The sequence below is a fragment of the Kogia breviceps genome, chromosome 8, assembly GCF_026419965.1.
Source record: "Kogia breviceps isolate mKogBre1 chromosome 8, mKogBre1 haplotype 1, whole genome shotgun sequence".
In the NCBI taxonomy this organism is placed as follows: domain Eukaryota; kingdom Metazoa; phylum Chordata; class Mammalia; order Artiodactyla; family Physeteridae; genus Kogia; species Kogia breviceps.
Genome location: NC_081317.1, coordinates 112751156 through 112764312, shown reverse-complemented (window position 1 = coordinate 112764312; position 13157 = coordinate 112751156). Strand labels below are relative to the sequence as shown.

The following is a 13157-nucleotide window of genomic DNA, read 5'->3' as shown; positions in this document are numbered from 1 at the left end:
AATCACGCAATCTAGCTGCGTCTTATTGAGCATCTAATATCTGCCAAAAACCCTATATGATCTAAGTCTCACAATATCCTGTCAAGTAATCATTATTATTCCCACTTTCCCAATGAGAAAACAGAAGCTCAAGCGAGTTAAATGAGGGACTCTGTGTATAAGCAAAAGAGCCAGATTTCAGGGCCTGGTTTATTTGTTGCCCAAACCTATTTTTTCCAGTGATGGAAACTCTCTCTCTCAAGGAATACTGGTACTGTCTATGGAGTTTACCTCCTAAATGCTATGATTATGTTTAAGGATCAGGGACACAGATTTAGATTAATCATAATCATTGGTTCAAGACACTTTCATTGCTGCTTCATTCATGGCCATCTTCTTTTTGTTTGGTGTTTCTGTTTTGATGTAATAATAATTAATAATAATAATGTGAACTCCTACCCAACCTGAGAGAGAGGACCTTGAGAATAACTTACACCTATTCAATAGCTGTCATATCAATCTTCTTTCAATTCCCTCTGCAACTTAAAAGTCTAAATATCTCACTTTTGGGCTCTTTAAATTCCTCATAATTGCCTTCTATCCAATGTTCTTTTCTCCAGTCCACTCTCTGAATATCTCTTACAGACTGATATTATTTTATTTATTTATTTATTTGGCTGCACCAGGTCTTAGTTTTGGCACATGGGATCTTTTAGTTGTGGCATGCAGGCCCGGTCTTGGTTTTGGCAGGTGGGATCTTTTAGTTGTGGCATGCGGGCTCTTAGTTGTGGCATGTGGGATCTAGTTGCCTGATCAGGGATTGAACCCGGGACCCCCTGCACTGCGAATGTGGAGTCTTAACCACTGGACCACCAGGGAAGTCTCCAGATTGATCTTATTAAAATACAACTCTCTTCCCATCATTATCTTGTTCAGAATCTCTCCCTCTCCCCCCCCTGTAATTCTACGCTGGCCTTTGGAGACCTCTAGGATGTTACCTCATCCCCCACTCTAGTTATATCTCACAGTCTAGATCAACCTAAGTGTTCATGCTTCTCAGACGGTCCTTAGCACTGCAAGCCATTCTCTTTGCTTGTAAGTGTTCTCCTCCAATCTCTGACCATTCGGTCACCTCTTTCATGAGGTTTTCCTTGATTCTCCCAACAGAAGAAACTCTGCACTCCACAAATCACTCATATATTAGTGTATATCCCATGGCTCTTATCACCTACCAACTCATGTTACAGTACTTTATCTTCTTGTTTTATTTCCCTTAATAGATTGTAAGCTTCTTAGAGATAAGAATATTTTACGTTTAATTTCTGTATATCTCACCAGCGTAGTCGTTTCCTTTTCTTTGCCCTTGTGTGAGGAAAGGATGGGTGTCCATTAACCTCAGGTGTTCCTTGCGCCCTTCCTTCTCAAAGTTGTTCTTCCCTTGTTTTCCATGACTCATGGTTTTCTCCTATCTGTGCATCGACTACATGGGTGGTGGGGACAGTTTAGTGGGGTAGGAGCAGAGGAGACGAGGGAGGGAGGAAAGGCAGTACCCAGTGACTGGGGCTATGTCACTTGTCTCCAGGGAAGTGATGTCAACACATCGACAGGAGAGACTATGACAGTATCACTGCTGCTTGTTTCAAGGGTAAGGAGTGACTGGAATGGACGTTAGATCAAGGAAAAGGAGGTGGATGGGGGCTTCATTTTCACTCCCGGCTTCCTCCTCTCCTTCTGGTGCGTCCTAGGTGATTAATCAGCCTTACTACGTTGCAAAATCACACCTTGCCCATGAAGAGCATATTATAATTCACGGTACCCCTATTTTGAAGATTAGGAAAATAGATTGATGAAATTTCTTTAATTCCTTTATTTACTGTTTAGGAAGTTCATAGTACATCACTCTTAGCCTAAAACAATGTAGGAACTTCTGGGAGAGAGAACAGTGTCGATATCTTTATTGTTTTAAATTTTTATTTATTTATTTATCTTTTAAAATTTCTATCTATTTATTTATTTTTGGCTGCGTTGGGTCTTTGTTGCTGAGCGCGGGCTTTCCTCTAGCTGTGGCGAGCGGGGGCTACTGTTTGTCGCGGTGCATGGGCTTCTCGCCGCCGTGGCTTCTCTTGTTGTGGAGCACAGGCTCTAGGCATGTGGGCGTCAGTAGTTGTGGCACGTGGGCTCAGTAGGTGTGGCTCGCGGGCTCTAGAGCGCAGGCTCAGTAGCTGTGGTGCACGGGCCCAGTTGCTCCACGGCACGTGGGATCCTCCCGGACCGGGGCTCAAACCCGTGTCCCCTGCATTGGCAGGCGGATTCTTCCCCACTGCACCACCAGGGAAGCCCATAGTTTTAAATACTATGTCTGAACTGGAGAATCAGCAGAGGGAACCACCTTGTTTGGTGTGGTGCTGCATTAACCACACACTATTAGACGCTAACATGCGTTTCCTAAGATTCCTTAACACTTCTCATGTAAGATGTCCTCTTGCTTCTTTCAGGGGCTCCAAATGCCACTGGCTTCCTGGGCTACTGTTTGGGTCAGCTCTCAATGTTTAGAGCAGAAAAACCGTGACAGACAAATGATGCCTTGTTTAATCGTGTGAATTCTAGTTTTCTAAGATCCATATCAGTTACGTTGCTAAGAAGGAACAGTTCTCTCACACATTTATTTCTGCGAAAATGCCACTAATGAAAACACTATAGAGTCATACTTCCACTGACTCTCTAATAATTCGTGTGACCCACCCTCTGGTGCTTTTTAAAAAAAATTAATTTATTTTTATTTATTTATTTTTGGCTGCATTAGGTCTTCATTGCTGTGTGTGGGCTTTCTCTAGTTGCGGTGAGCCAGGGCTACTCTTCATTACGGTGTGCAAGCTTCTCATTGCAGTGGCTTTTCTTGTTGCGGAACACAGGCTCTATAGCGCAGGCTCAGTGGTTGTGGCACACGGGCTTACTTGCTCTGTGGCGTCTTCCCGGACCAGGGCTCGAACCTGTGTCCCCTGCATTGGCAGGCGGACTCTTAACCCCTGTGCCACCAGAGAAGCCCACTCTGATGCTTTTGTAGATTTACACCTCCATTGAAAACTTGCTAGCTGAAGCCCTTAGGAAAGAGGGAGGGAAGGAGAGAAGGGGAGGGGGAGAGAGAGAGAGAGAGAGAGAGAGAGAGAGAAAGAGGGAGAGAGAGAGGCAGGGGAGGGGGAGCGAAGGAGGGAGAGAGACAGACTTTTTTTTTTTTTTTTTTTTTTGCGGTATGCGGGCCTCTCACTGTTGTGGCCTCACCCATTGCGGAGCACAGGCTCCGGACGCGCAGGCCCAGCGGCCATGGCTCACGGGCTCAGCTGCTCCGCGGCACGTGGGATCCTCCCGGACCAGGGCACGAACCCGTGTCTCCTGCATCGGCAGGCGGATTCTCAACCACTGCGCCACCAGGGAAGCCCGAGACAGACTATTTTTAGCTTGACTCCTAAGTCAGGGCAGAGAGGAAATAGTCACCAACGTTCATGACATTGATGTCTAGGTGATGAGGTCTGTCATGTTACTGAGTTGTTCAGGATTTCAGTGACATTTCTTTTAAAATCTAACCTACAGATTGAATGTACTTAAGAAAAATTGCAGAAGAAAACTCATTGCCAAAGAGGTTTTTGGTTGTGGTGGTGATGCTGAGGAATGTGTGTTATTGATCTTGTAATAGAAATAATGACTTCAACCCAGGTGTTCTAAGAAAATGAATGACTGCCGGGGGTTAATGGCCTTGAGGCAATCTCCCAGTCAGCCCTCCATCCCCAGGAAATGCCCCAGGCCTTGATCATTATTATGTAAATAATACAAAAGTGGGTATAGTTCTCTGGTCAGATGGGAAACATATTCAACACATATTCTCTCCTGGATTCCCTTTATGACAATAAGAATAAGGTATTAGGGGAAAAATGCAACAATTTTGCTACCAATGCAAATAAATAGTCTTGTTTAAACAAAATTATTAAACATAATATGAAATAAACTTGAACTCTGTATGTTGGAGTGAGAAATAATGGAAAACTCCATGCTCAGAATTCTTCGACAGCTATAGTTACAGCTAAGGAGAGCCAAATATTGAATTGAGAATAATGCAATTACTGTCGTATTAGATATTTCAAGTTAAAATCAGGGTTACATTAGACACATAATCGACTGCTTTAATGGTTGCAAACAAAAGACGGTACTGAAATTTACTTTTAAAATTAGGACCTTATATTCTCGTAAAAATATCTTATGTAACTGCGTTTGATAAGTTTTCAGATAGATATTATGATGTATAGGGATAGTTTTCTTATCTTAAAATATCAAAGGATTTTTATGGTCTTTTCATGGGCTTATTTTGCATTCCAGGATCTTCAAGAAGGCAAATAGTAAAATGAAAAACACGTGCAGGAAATTAGGATTGCAGTTGCCTGGGCTGCTGAAGGGGTTGCTACTGAGGGGGAAAGACCTCGGAGGGGATCCTCTTACGTTGAATGGAGATGTGCGTGCATAACAGCGTCCCAAATCCCAAATCCAGGTGTAGAACTTGTACACTTTAAATATCTCACAATTTTGTCAGTTATACCTTAATAAAACTGGGGAAAAGTAAATTTTTAAAAAATGCTCTTTCTTGCTGTGAGAGTTCTTCTTATATTTGGGGGATCAGCTCTTTTTCTAAATGATTATCCAGGTGTCATGACACTATTTATTAAAAAGTCCATCTTGTCCTCACATATGTGATATGCTGCCTCAACTAGAATTGATGTTTCCATAGGCAGTTGGATTTAGGTTGACACTTTCCTTTCTGTTGTATCAGTCTGGCTGTTTATTCATCTGCCATGTTTTGATACGGAGAACTGCTAATCACTTCTCTCTTGGTTATTCTTTCTAAGGGGCTTATCAGTAATTTTGCATCTATTTTATATTTATACATGGGTTTTAGAGCCAACTTGCTTAATTCCAGGAAAAAAAAAATCTCATTTATATATGTGTTTTTTTGGAAAAATCACATTACGTTTCTATTACTTAGAAGGATACTTGATATCTTTTTGTTGAGTCATCCTGATGAAAAGCAAGGGCTGTCTATTTGTTCGACCTCACTTTTGTCTTTCAGGAGTGTTTGTAATGTTCCTCATGTAGGTTTTGTACATTACTGTTAATGCACAAAATGTTTTTTAGTTTTTGTTGATGTTTTTCCTGTCCTTACATCTTCTGACTGGTTATTATTTATATACATTATGGCTATAGATTTTTGTATAATTTTGTATCTTTCTAACTTACTGAATTATTTTATTTATGATAGTTTTTATCACTGATACCAATATTCCAAGAAAAGTATTATACCATGTGAAAATACTCTCTTCAATTATTTTCTCTTGTTTCATTGCATTAGCTAATAAATCCAATTCTGTGTTGAATAGTTCAATAGAATAGCAGGAATTCTTGCCTTGTTCTGGATCTTGGTGGGAATGCTTCTGGTGTTTAGCTAGTAAGTCACTGACTGGTTTTAGAAATGAGGTAAATTTATTTTTATCAATGTGAGGAAAAATCCATGGTTTTCTATTTTATAAAGTGTTTTATCAGAAATGAGTTTTGAATTTTGTTGAATTTTTTTCAGTATCTATGTGAATAGTCAAATTTTCTAAAGATTTTTTTTAAATGGTGGTCATACTAATGGATTTCTTAATATTGAATCACTCTTGCTTGCATGTAGTAAGCCTTACTCGGTCAAGATATATTATTTTTTTAATATGCTATTGGAGTCTATTTTCTAATATCTCATTTAAGATTTTTTTTGCCCCAATATTTCAAAGTGAGATTGGTCTGTGTTTTTTCTTTACTATGCTATTTTATCAGGCTTATGTATCTATACCATATTTCCTTTGTAATAAAATTTTTTAAAGTATCTTGTCTATGCTTGGAAAAATTAAAGTAACATTGGATTATCTACTCTTTGAAGGTTTGTCTGAATTCCTCTGTGAAACCATCTGTACATGGTAATTTTTAAGGGCTAGTTCCCCATTTCTTCTATGAAAATTGATCCAAGTTTGTTTTTTTTTTTTTTAAGAAATCTTTATACGGGTCTACAATGAAAGAATAATGGCCCTTAAATGTCTCCATGTCCCAATTCCCCGGGACTGGTGACTATGTTATGTTGCATGGGAAAAGGGAGGGTGCCAGTCTGATTAAAGGTAAGGACTTGAGATGGGAAGATTACCCTAGACTATTTAATCTTTTGAGAAATTAAAAATGCATAACTTTTTTTTTTTTTTTTTTTAATGCTAGATCAGAGAGATACATTGTGAGAGGGACTTGACCTGCACCCACTGTTGCTGGCTTTGAAGATTGAGTGAGGCACCATCAGCCAAGGCCTGTGGTGGTTTCTAGGAGCAGGGAATGACCCTCAACTGACAGCTGGTAAGAAAATAGCCACAAGGAAACAAATCCTGGCAACACACGAATGAGCAGGAAACAAATTCTCTAGAACCTCCAGAAAAGGAAGCAGACTGCTGACATCTTGATTTTTGTTCAGGGAGACCGAAATTGGATTTCTGACCTTCAGAAATATAAAATAATAAATTTGTGTCAAGCCACTAAGTTTGCCAAAGGAGTAAATAAATAAATAGATTATTGCTTTAAAAATATTGTGTTAAGACACTAAGTTTGTGGTGACTTTTAAAGGCAGCAATAGAAAACAGGGTCAAATTTGATAAATGTATTTTATAGGAAAGGGACTATTTTAGCTAGGTTTTCAAATTTATTTTCATAGAATTATATAACATGGAGTTATGATTTTCAAAGTTTTATCTATTTGTTTCCCCTTGGTCATTTATTATTTTGTGTATTTGTACTTACTCTCTTTTTCATCAATGAAGATATAGCTAATTTTTGTTTACGGCTACTTTCAGGTAATCTGAATCAGCAGTCTTGGATGAGAAGGCTAAGGCCGTATCTTACCTGATCTTTGCCACTAGACTGGCCCCATTAGCTCCGTGATGGTTTTGAGAAGACAGGGCCAATCTTACCTCCTGCTAAATCTGCCTCTTATAATTCTCTTTTTAAAAAAAATAAAAATTTTTTAATTGGAGTATAGTTGATTTACAATGTTGTGTTATTTTCAGGTGTACAACAAAGTGAATCAATTATACATATACGTATTCCACTCTTCTTTAGATTCTTTTCCCATATAGGCCATTACAGAATATTGAGTAGAGTTTCGTGTGCTCTACAGAAGGTCCTTAGTAGTTATTTATTTTATATATAGTAGTGTGTATATGTCAATCTCAGTCCCCCAATTTATCCCTCCCGCCACCCTTATAATTTCTCTTGCCGGAATGCTAAACTTGGCAAGGAAAAGCCAAGTCTCACAAATATTCTGATGTTTTCCCCAGTTAGTCTCACTCACGGTCTCTATCTGCATGTGATTTGGACCCTATGGCGGGTTTGCTCTGTCTGCGTGGTTGCATATGGCTTACTCTGCTCCTTACGTGCTCCAGGCCTGAGGCTTACACACGTCACCTCTGCTCACGTCCAGCTGGGCAGAACTTAGACAAATCCTACATTCCTGTTCTCCCACTGGGAAGGGAGGCCTGGATGTAGTGTTTATTCTCAGTACCCATTTGTTCAGCTAAAACACAGCCATAATCTCATAATGGCAGAAGAGGAGAATGTATACGGAGGCCAACTGTTGGCATATGCCATGTCCTTTATCTCATGATTGTTTTCTTATTTTTTTCCCCATTAAAACTAAGGATGTTTCTTTGCACTTAAATGCTTAAAAATTTCCCCTACGCTAAGTACTATTTACATTGAAAGAAATTTAGTTTATTCTTTCTATAGTTGTTACATTTTTTTCCCTCCAATGAAAACAGCCCTTTCATCATGTATTTTATAGCTAATAATGATCATGGTTTAAAAAAAAATCAACCAATGAGAGAGAAGGGATGTATCCCAGATTTCTGCACATTGAGAAAAAAATGTCATTAACATTTTGATGACTATTCTTTCCTACACCTTTTTAGAAACATACACTCCATTTTCTAAAGATTTTTTCAAAAGGTGATCTTACAATAATGCCGCCTTTACTGTATAAACTTTAAAAAAAATGCAGTTTTCTTTTCGTTCATTGTCTTTTCTCTTTCCTCTAAGTAAATAGCCCTAGGAATCAATGTTACCACTTTGGTATGTTTCTTGGCTTACTTTAATTGATGGTCATATAATTATATTTATACATATGTTTACATATATTTATATACATGTATAATTGTATGTATATTCAAATATTTGGGTATTGTTTGGTTTAGAAAAGTGGGACAATGTTATATATTATTACATATTGAATTATAATGCAGTATATTATTACATGTATTCCTCTGCCTCTTAACTGTCTTACTTAACAGCATGTTGTAGAAATCTTTTCAATCACTGATTTTAGAATAAAATTATTCTCTGTAATTGCTGCATGTGATCTCATGGTATATATGTGGTTTTATCACAACTTATTCAAATTTTTACTCATTAATGGACATGCATTTTTTTCCCACATTTTTTGTCCCAGCCCTGAAAAACAGCATTAACCATTCTTATATACCAGTACTTTATTTCTACAGAATAGATCGCCAGTAACAGGGATGCTGATGCAGAGTGTGTGTACTTTATATTTTGCTTTTCCAAAAGGCTGTAACAATTCATACTTCCTTCGGCAACGTATGACTATATCCTTTCCCACATCTCCATCAGCAATAGGTGTTATCACTCTTTTAAATCTTACCAATATCATATGTGAAGTGATATCTCATTGCTACTTTTTCATTTTACAGTCATTTTGAGATTGTGTGTGTGTCTGTGTTCTGTGTGCGTGTATGTGTGTGTGGTATTTTTTAGGCTATTTGAAAAATATTGTAAAACAAAACCCATGAATTTTAGTACTTCAGTGACACACAGTACACTCTAAATTTGTCTGCGGAAGGCCATTTCAGCTGTTCAAAAGATAAAAAATTCTGCGTACAACTTTTTTTGTGATATGAAATAACCATTTCACTGCTCTTTTTCTTTTCAGAAGCAGTTTCAAAATTTAAATTGCCTAATTAACTGGTTGTTTCATTATTATTTAAATCCAACAGATAACTAAATAACTAGTAAGCGTCTACTGCCAGGTAAATATTTGCTATGCATCCTATTACTCCAAAAGTAAACATTTGTCGATTTTTACAATGTTTAAAAATACTTGGGTTACTTTAATCTTAAACTTTTTGGCAGTCAATTTAGAAAAGGGTCGACTGCAAGCTCTTCCAGACCTATCTGGCTAGGTCTTTTCAGGGTAAATGTAATTGCCCATCTCAGGAGGCTAAGATTCTAGTTCTGTAAGTTTGACATAGGTGAACTTACCTAAAGACTAAGAGAAATAATTTTGTCATCATTAAGACTAATGGTAGTCTCTTAGTACGAAGACATAAACTTTAAGTTAAGCATTGAAACCATTGATTATGTTTAACATAATTGATTTTGCTAAACATTAAAACCAGTCGTCTCCGGTGTAAAAGTCTTGGGTTAGGTGTTTAAAGAGAACAGTGGGGTCAGCCTACGTATTTTTCAAATATGATTATTTGTGGATTTATTACATACGTGTTCTATCTATTTAAAATCTAAAATCTTACAAAACTGTTTCTTTATGCCATTATGCCCGTCCCCAAATATTACAGCTTGATTGACTTATGCCAGTCCTAACTTTTAAAACCTATTCAAGGGAATTCCTGGCGGTCCAGTGGTTAGGACTCTACACTTTCATTGCCAGGGCCCAGGTTCGACCCCTGGTCAGGGAACTAAGATCCCTCAAGCCGTGCCGTGTGGCCAAAAAAATAAAAAAATTTAAAAAAAAGCCTATTCAAACGTCCCACTCATATTTTTACATAGGCACTGCGATCGCTCTTAGAAATTCAGAGTGCACGATTACTGTAGCTGTATGTAAATGACATACATGTTATGGATGCCAAAATCTAATACATGTATTAGGTTGTAGTAGATCATATCCCCCTCGTGGTATCATGTTTCTCTTAAATCTTTAGGAGTCTGTGGGTTGCAATCTAAATGGTCTGAGTGCTAGGTCAGTTTTTAAAATATAAAGCTGTACAAGATTGTAGCTACTTGTTACTATGTGATCGAGACAGAAACTGTGAAATCAGTTGGTTGTTCCTGTGACGTTTTAAACAAGCAAAAAAGTTAAACTGTCTATAAAGAAACTGCATTTGTAAGTTTTATTATTAAATCCACCACTGCTTTGCTGACTAATAAAAATGGAAAATGTGTGCTTTTATAGGTTTATAAAAAGGCAAGCTATCGTTTCATGAAAAATATCTTGCACCGATTGAATACAGGTGGCTGCTTGTTTGGACTTTGAAGACGTGAAGGCTTAGTATAGATGTCTGAAAAAGGTAATACAGCACAATAAAAAAAATCTTTCTCTCTTTGCTCATCAATCCTTCGGGTATTCCGTGTCAAATAAACGCTACAACAATTTATACTAAGAGTACACAGTGGAAGTGCCAACCCTAACACTCCTTAGGACTGGATACCTGCCAGGTTTTTCACACCAATATTTAATGTGAACTAAAACGTCTTTTCCATTGGAAGTGTGAGAAGGAGCTTGCTTTCCTATATTTGGCTACGCGCTTCCATGAAGTATAAAGTCAAATGCCCGTGATGTTCTCTTTATTTCAACCATGATGAATTGTGTTCATTTGTTTAAGTGCATGTGGCAGCTTTAGTGTTCCAACTATAAATTTTGGTTAACTTCTATTGACATGCTGTATTAAACTTAAGAAAAACAAATTACACTTCACCCGTTTTAATTGACTAAATGTGTCAAAAACACAGTAAGTATAACACGAAAGGTCAGAGCCTTCGTCTACACTGTAATGGGTGTCATGGCAGGGATCCAACTTTTCTTGTACATTTCATTTTTCACCAAGTTTGCGGACGAGGCATACGTTTCACGTTCACTTCCACTTCTCATTTGTACTTCAAAGTTTATCACAGGCCGTGTGACTACCAAGAACACTTTTCTCTTGTGCTATTTAAAGTTCTCTTCACAGTGACGTGCCTGCCCAGAGAATACTGATGTTCTCCTGTAAACAAGGCCTCCAGAACGGACTGCTGCCTTCTCAGGAACAAAATGATGATTTATAGCACAGCATAGATCAATGTAGCACTGTCTGGAAAAGACCTCGTTTACATATCTAGTCCGTGCTTCCACGATTGAACCAGCAACCGCGTGGCTAGGGGCCGGGTTAAACTTGGCACCCTGGATTCCCTTAGGATCTGATTAAAGTTACCAGTTCTTTTGCTCTGCGTCCAGTGGTTTTTATATGAATCTTTATTCCTCCGTTAAAATTTATTAGCTTGATGCCCGATGATTACATAATATTCATGAAGCTCTCTCTCACCTGCTACCACCCACCTGTCCTATTTTTTCCAGAGTTACCTCTTGGTCTGGGATCTTTTCATCCCCTTTCTCAAGATTACCTCCTTTTCAAGGGTTCCAACATGAGTTTCCAGTGTGAATTTACGTCTGGAGAAATTCTCCATGGGGCAGGTGTTTGCAAAGTGTTACGTTTCGTGTTGGAGAAGACGGGGATTCTAAATCTTAAAGTTTATGCCACTTTCACCACTACTTGTAACAATCTCGTTCCGTGTGGCCTGCTTTACCAGCAAGAAGCCACACGTTTTGTGTTGCCACTAATGGCAGACAGTCAGTATTTGCTCTGCTGAGATCCGCATGGGGTGGGAAGCCTAACAGTCGTCCTTATCCAAGAAGCTCAGACAGATTGACAGATTCGCTCACAGGTCAAAATGCAGATCTTCGTGAAGACCCTGACCGGCAAGACCATCACCCTGGAGGTGGAGCCCAGTGATACCACCGAGAACGTGAAGGCCAAGATCCAGGATAAGGAAGGCATCCCCCCTGACCAGCAGAGGCTCACCTTTGCGGGCAAGCAGCTGGAAGATGGCCGCACTCTTTCTGATTACAACATCCAGAAAGAGTCGACCCTGCACCTGGTCCCGCGTCTGAGGGGTGGCTGTTAATTATTCAGTCTTGCATTCATAATGCCCAGTGATGGCCACTCTGCACTCTAGCTATTTGCCCCAATTTAAGGTAGTTTCAGTAATAGCTGAACTTGTTCAAAATGTTAATAAAGGTTTTGTTGCATGGTTAAAAAAAAAAAAAAAAAAAAAATCTGAGCTCAGCTCAGATTGGTTACGCCTGATGGAGCCTAACCAGGGCTTTCGATTCTCCTTAAAGAAAGGAAGAGACCACCCCCTGACCCCACCCCAGGGGATCACTACTACGGTGAAGATTCGATGAGAATGAGTCTGGTTCTAAATGACGGGCTGGCAGATTTTCTGTAAAGGGCCAGAGAGGGAAAATGTTCAGCCTCAAAGCCCAGATGGTCTCTGTCACAGCTACTCAGCTCCGCCATCCACAGCACAACCTTCAGCATTGTGTCAACGGATACGTGTAGCTGTGTTCCAATAAATATTTACGGACAATGAAATCTGAATATCATATAAATTGCACGTGTCGTGAAACAGTCTTCTTCTGACTTTCTTCCAACCATTTAAAAACATCAATACCATCCTTAGCTTGGGGGCCATACAAAAAGAGTTGGCAGGCTGGATTTGGCTTGAGGGCCCTAGCACGCCATGCCTGCTCTGAGCTAATATAATATGAATTTCTAAAAGGCCCAAGACATTTAGAGTAGGGAGGTTTCCCTTTTAAAATAGAGCTGCTCTAGTCATCTCTTACATACAAGAATCGTTTCCCTCCCTTCCCTCATTTTCGGGTCAGATGGTAAATATGGTGGCGTTTGGAATCTAAGCCTGTGAGAATGGGGTGTAGCAAAGGGCGGGTGCTGCCCGGTCCGTATCTGCTCCCTCCTCGCCACCCCCACACCCATCCTCTCTGCTGCTTGGTGCAGCAGGCCCGGGCCTCTGGGTGAGGTTTTCTTTGGCTTCTGTGAGGTGCCTTTGGCCCGTGGGGAGGCTGTGCTGGAAGTGCTGAGGCATTCAGGTCCCTTGGCCAATGACTGAGAGAGTCGGAGGGTAAGTATCCTCGGTGTGGGTTGTCCCCGAGGGATGGTCTGCATTGCCCCTCTGGTTCCTCAGGGCGATGGGAGGCCCCG

The 13157-nt window shown here is 39.6% G+C and overlaps 1 protein-coding gene and 2 long non-coding RNA genes across 5 annotated transcripts in view; all 3 read left to right on the top strand.

Moving 5' to 3' along the window:
* Positions 1-6621, top strand: part of LOC131760926 (uncharacterized) — an 81714-nt gene extending 75093 nt beyond the window's left edge. For all 3 annotated transcript variants that reach the window (XR_010841677.1, XR_009336854.2, XR_010841678.1), the window contains one exon: positions 6265-6621. This is a non-coding gene — a long non-coding RNA (uncharacterized lncRNA). The remainder of the gene's footprint in view (positions 1-6264) is intronic.
* A 2474-nt stretch (positions 6622-9095) lies between these two features.
* LOC136794682 (uncharacterized) lies at positions 9096-11327 on the top strand. The gene is made up of 3 exons (XR_010841761.1): positions 9096-9134; positions 10295-10409; positions 11070-11327. It is a non-coding gene; the product is annotated as an uncharacterized lncRNA (long non-coding RNA).
* Positions 11328-11813: 486 nt separating this feature from the next.
* LOC131760924 (ubiquitin-like) lies at positions 11814-12146 on the top strand. Its single transcript, XM_059071060.2, has one exon. It carries the CDS (start codon positions 11827-11829, stop codon positions 12058-12060), a length of 234 nt encoding a protein of 77 aa, XP_058927043.1. The 5' UTR covers positions 11814-11826; the 3' UTR covers positions 12061-12146.
* Positions 12147-13157: the final 1011 nt, after the last annotated feature.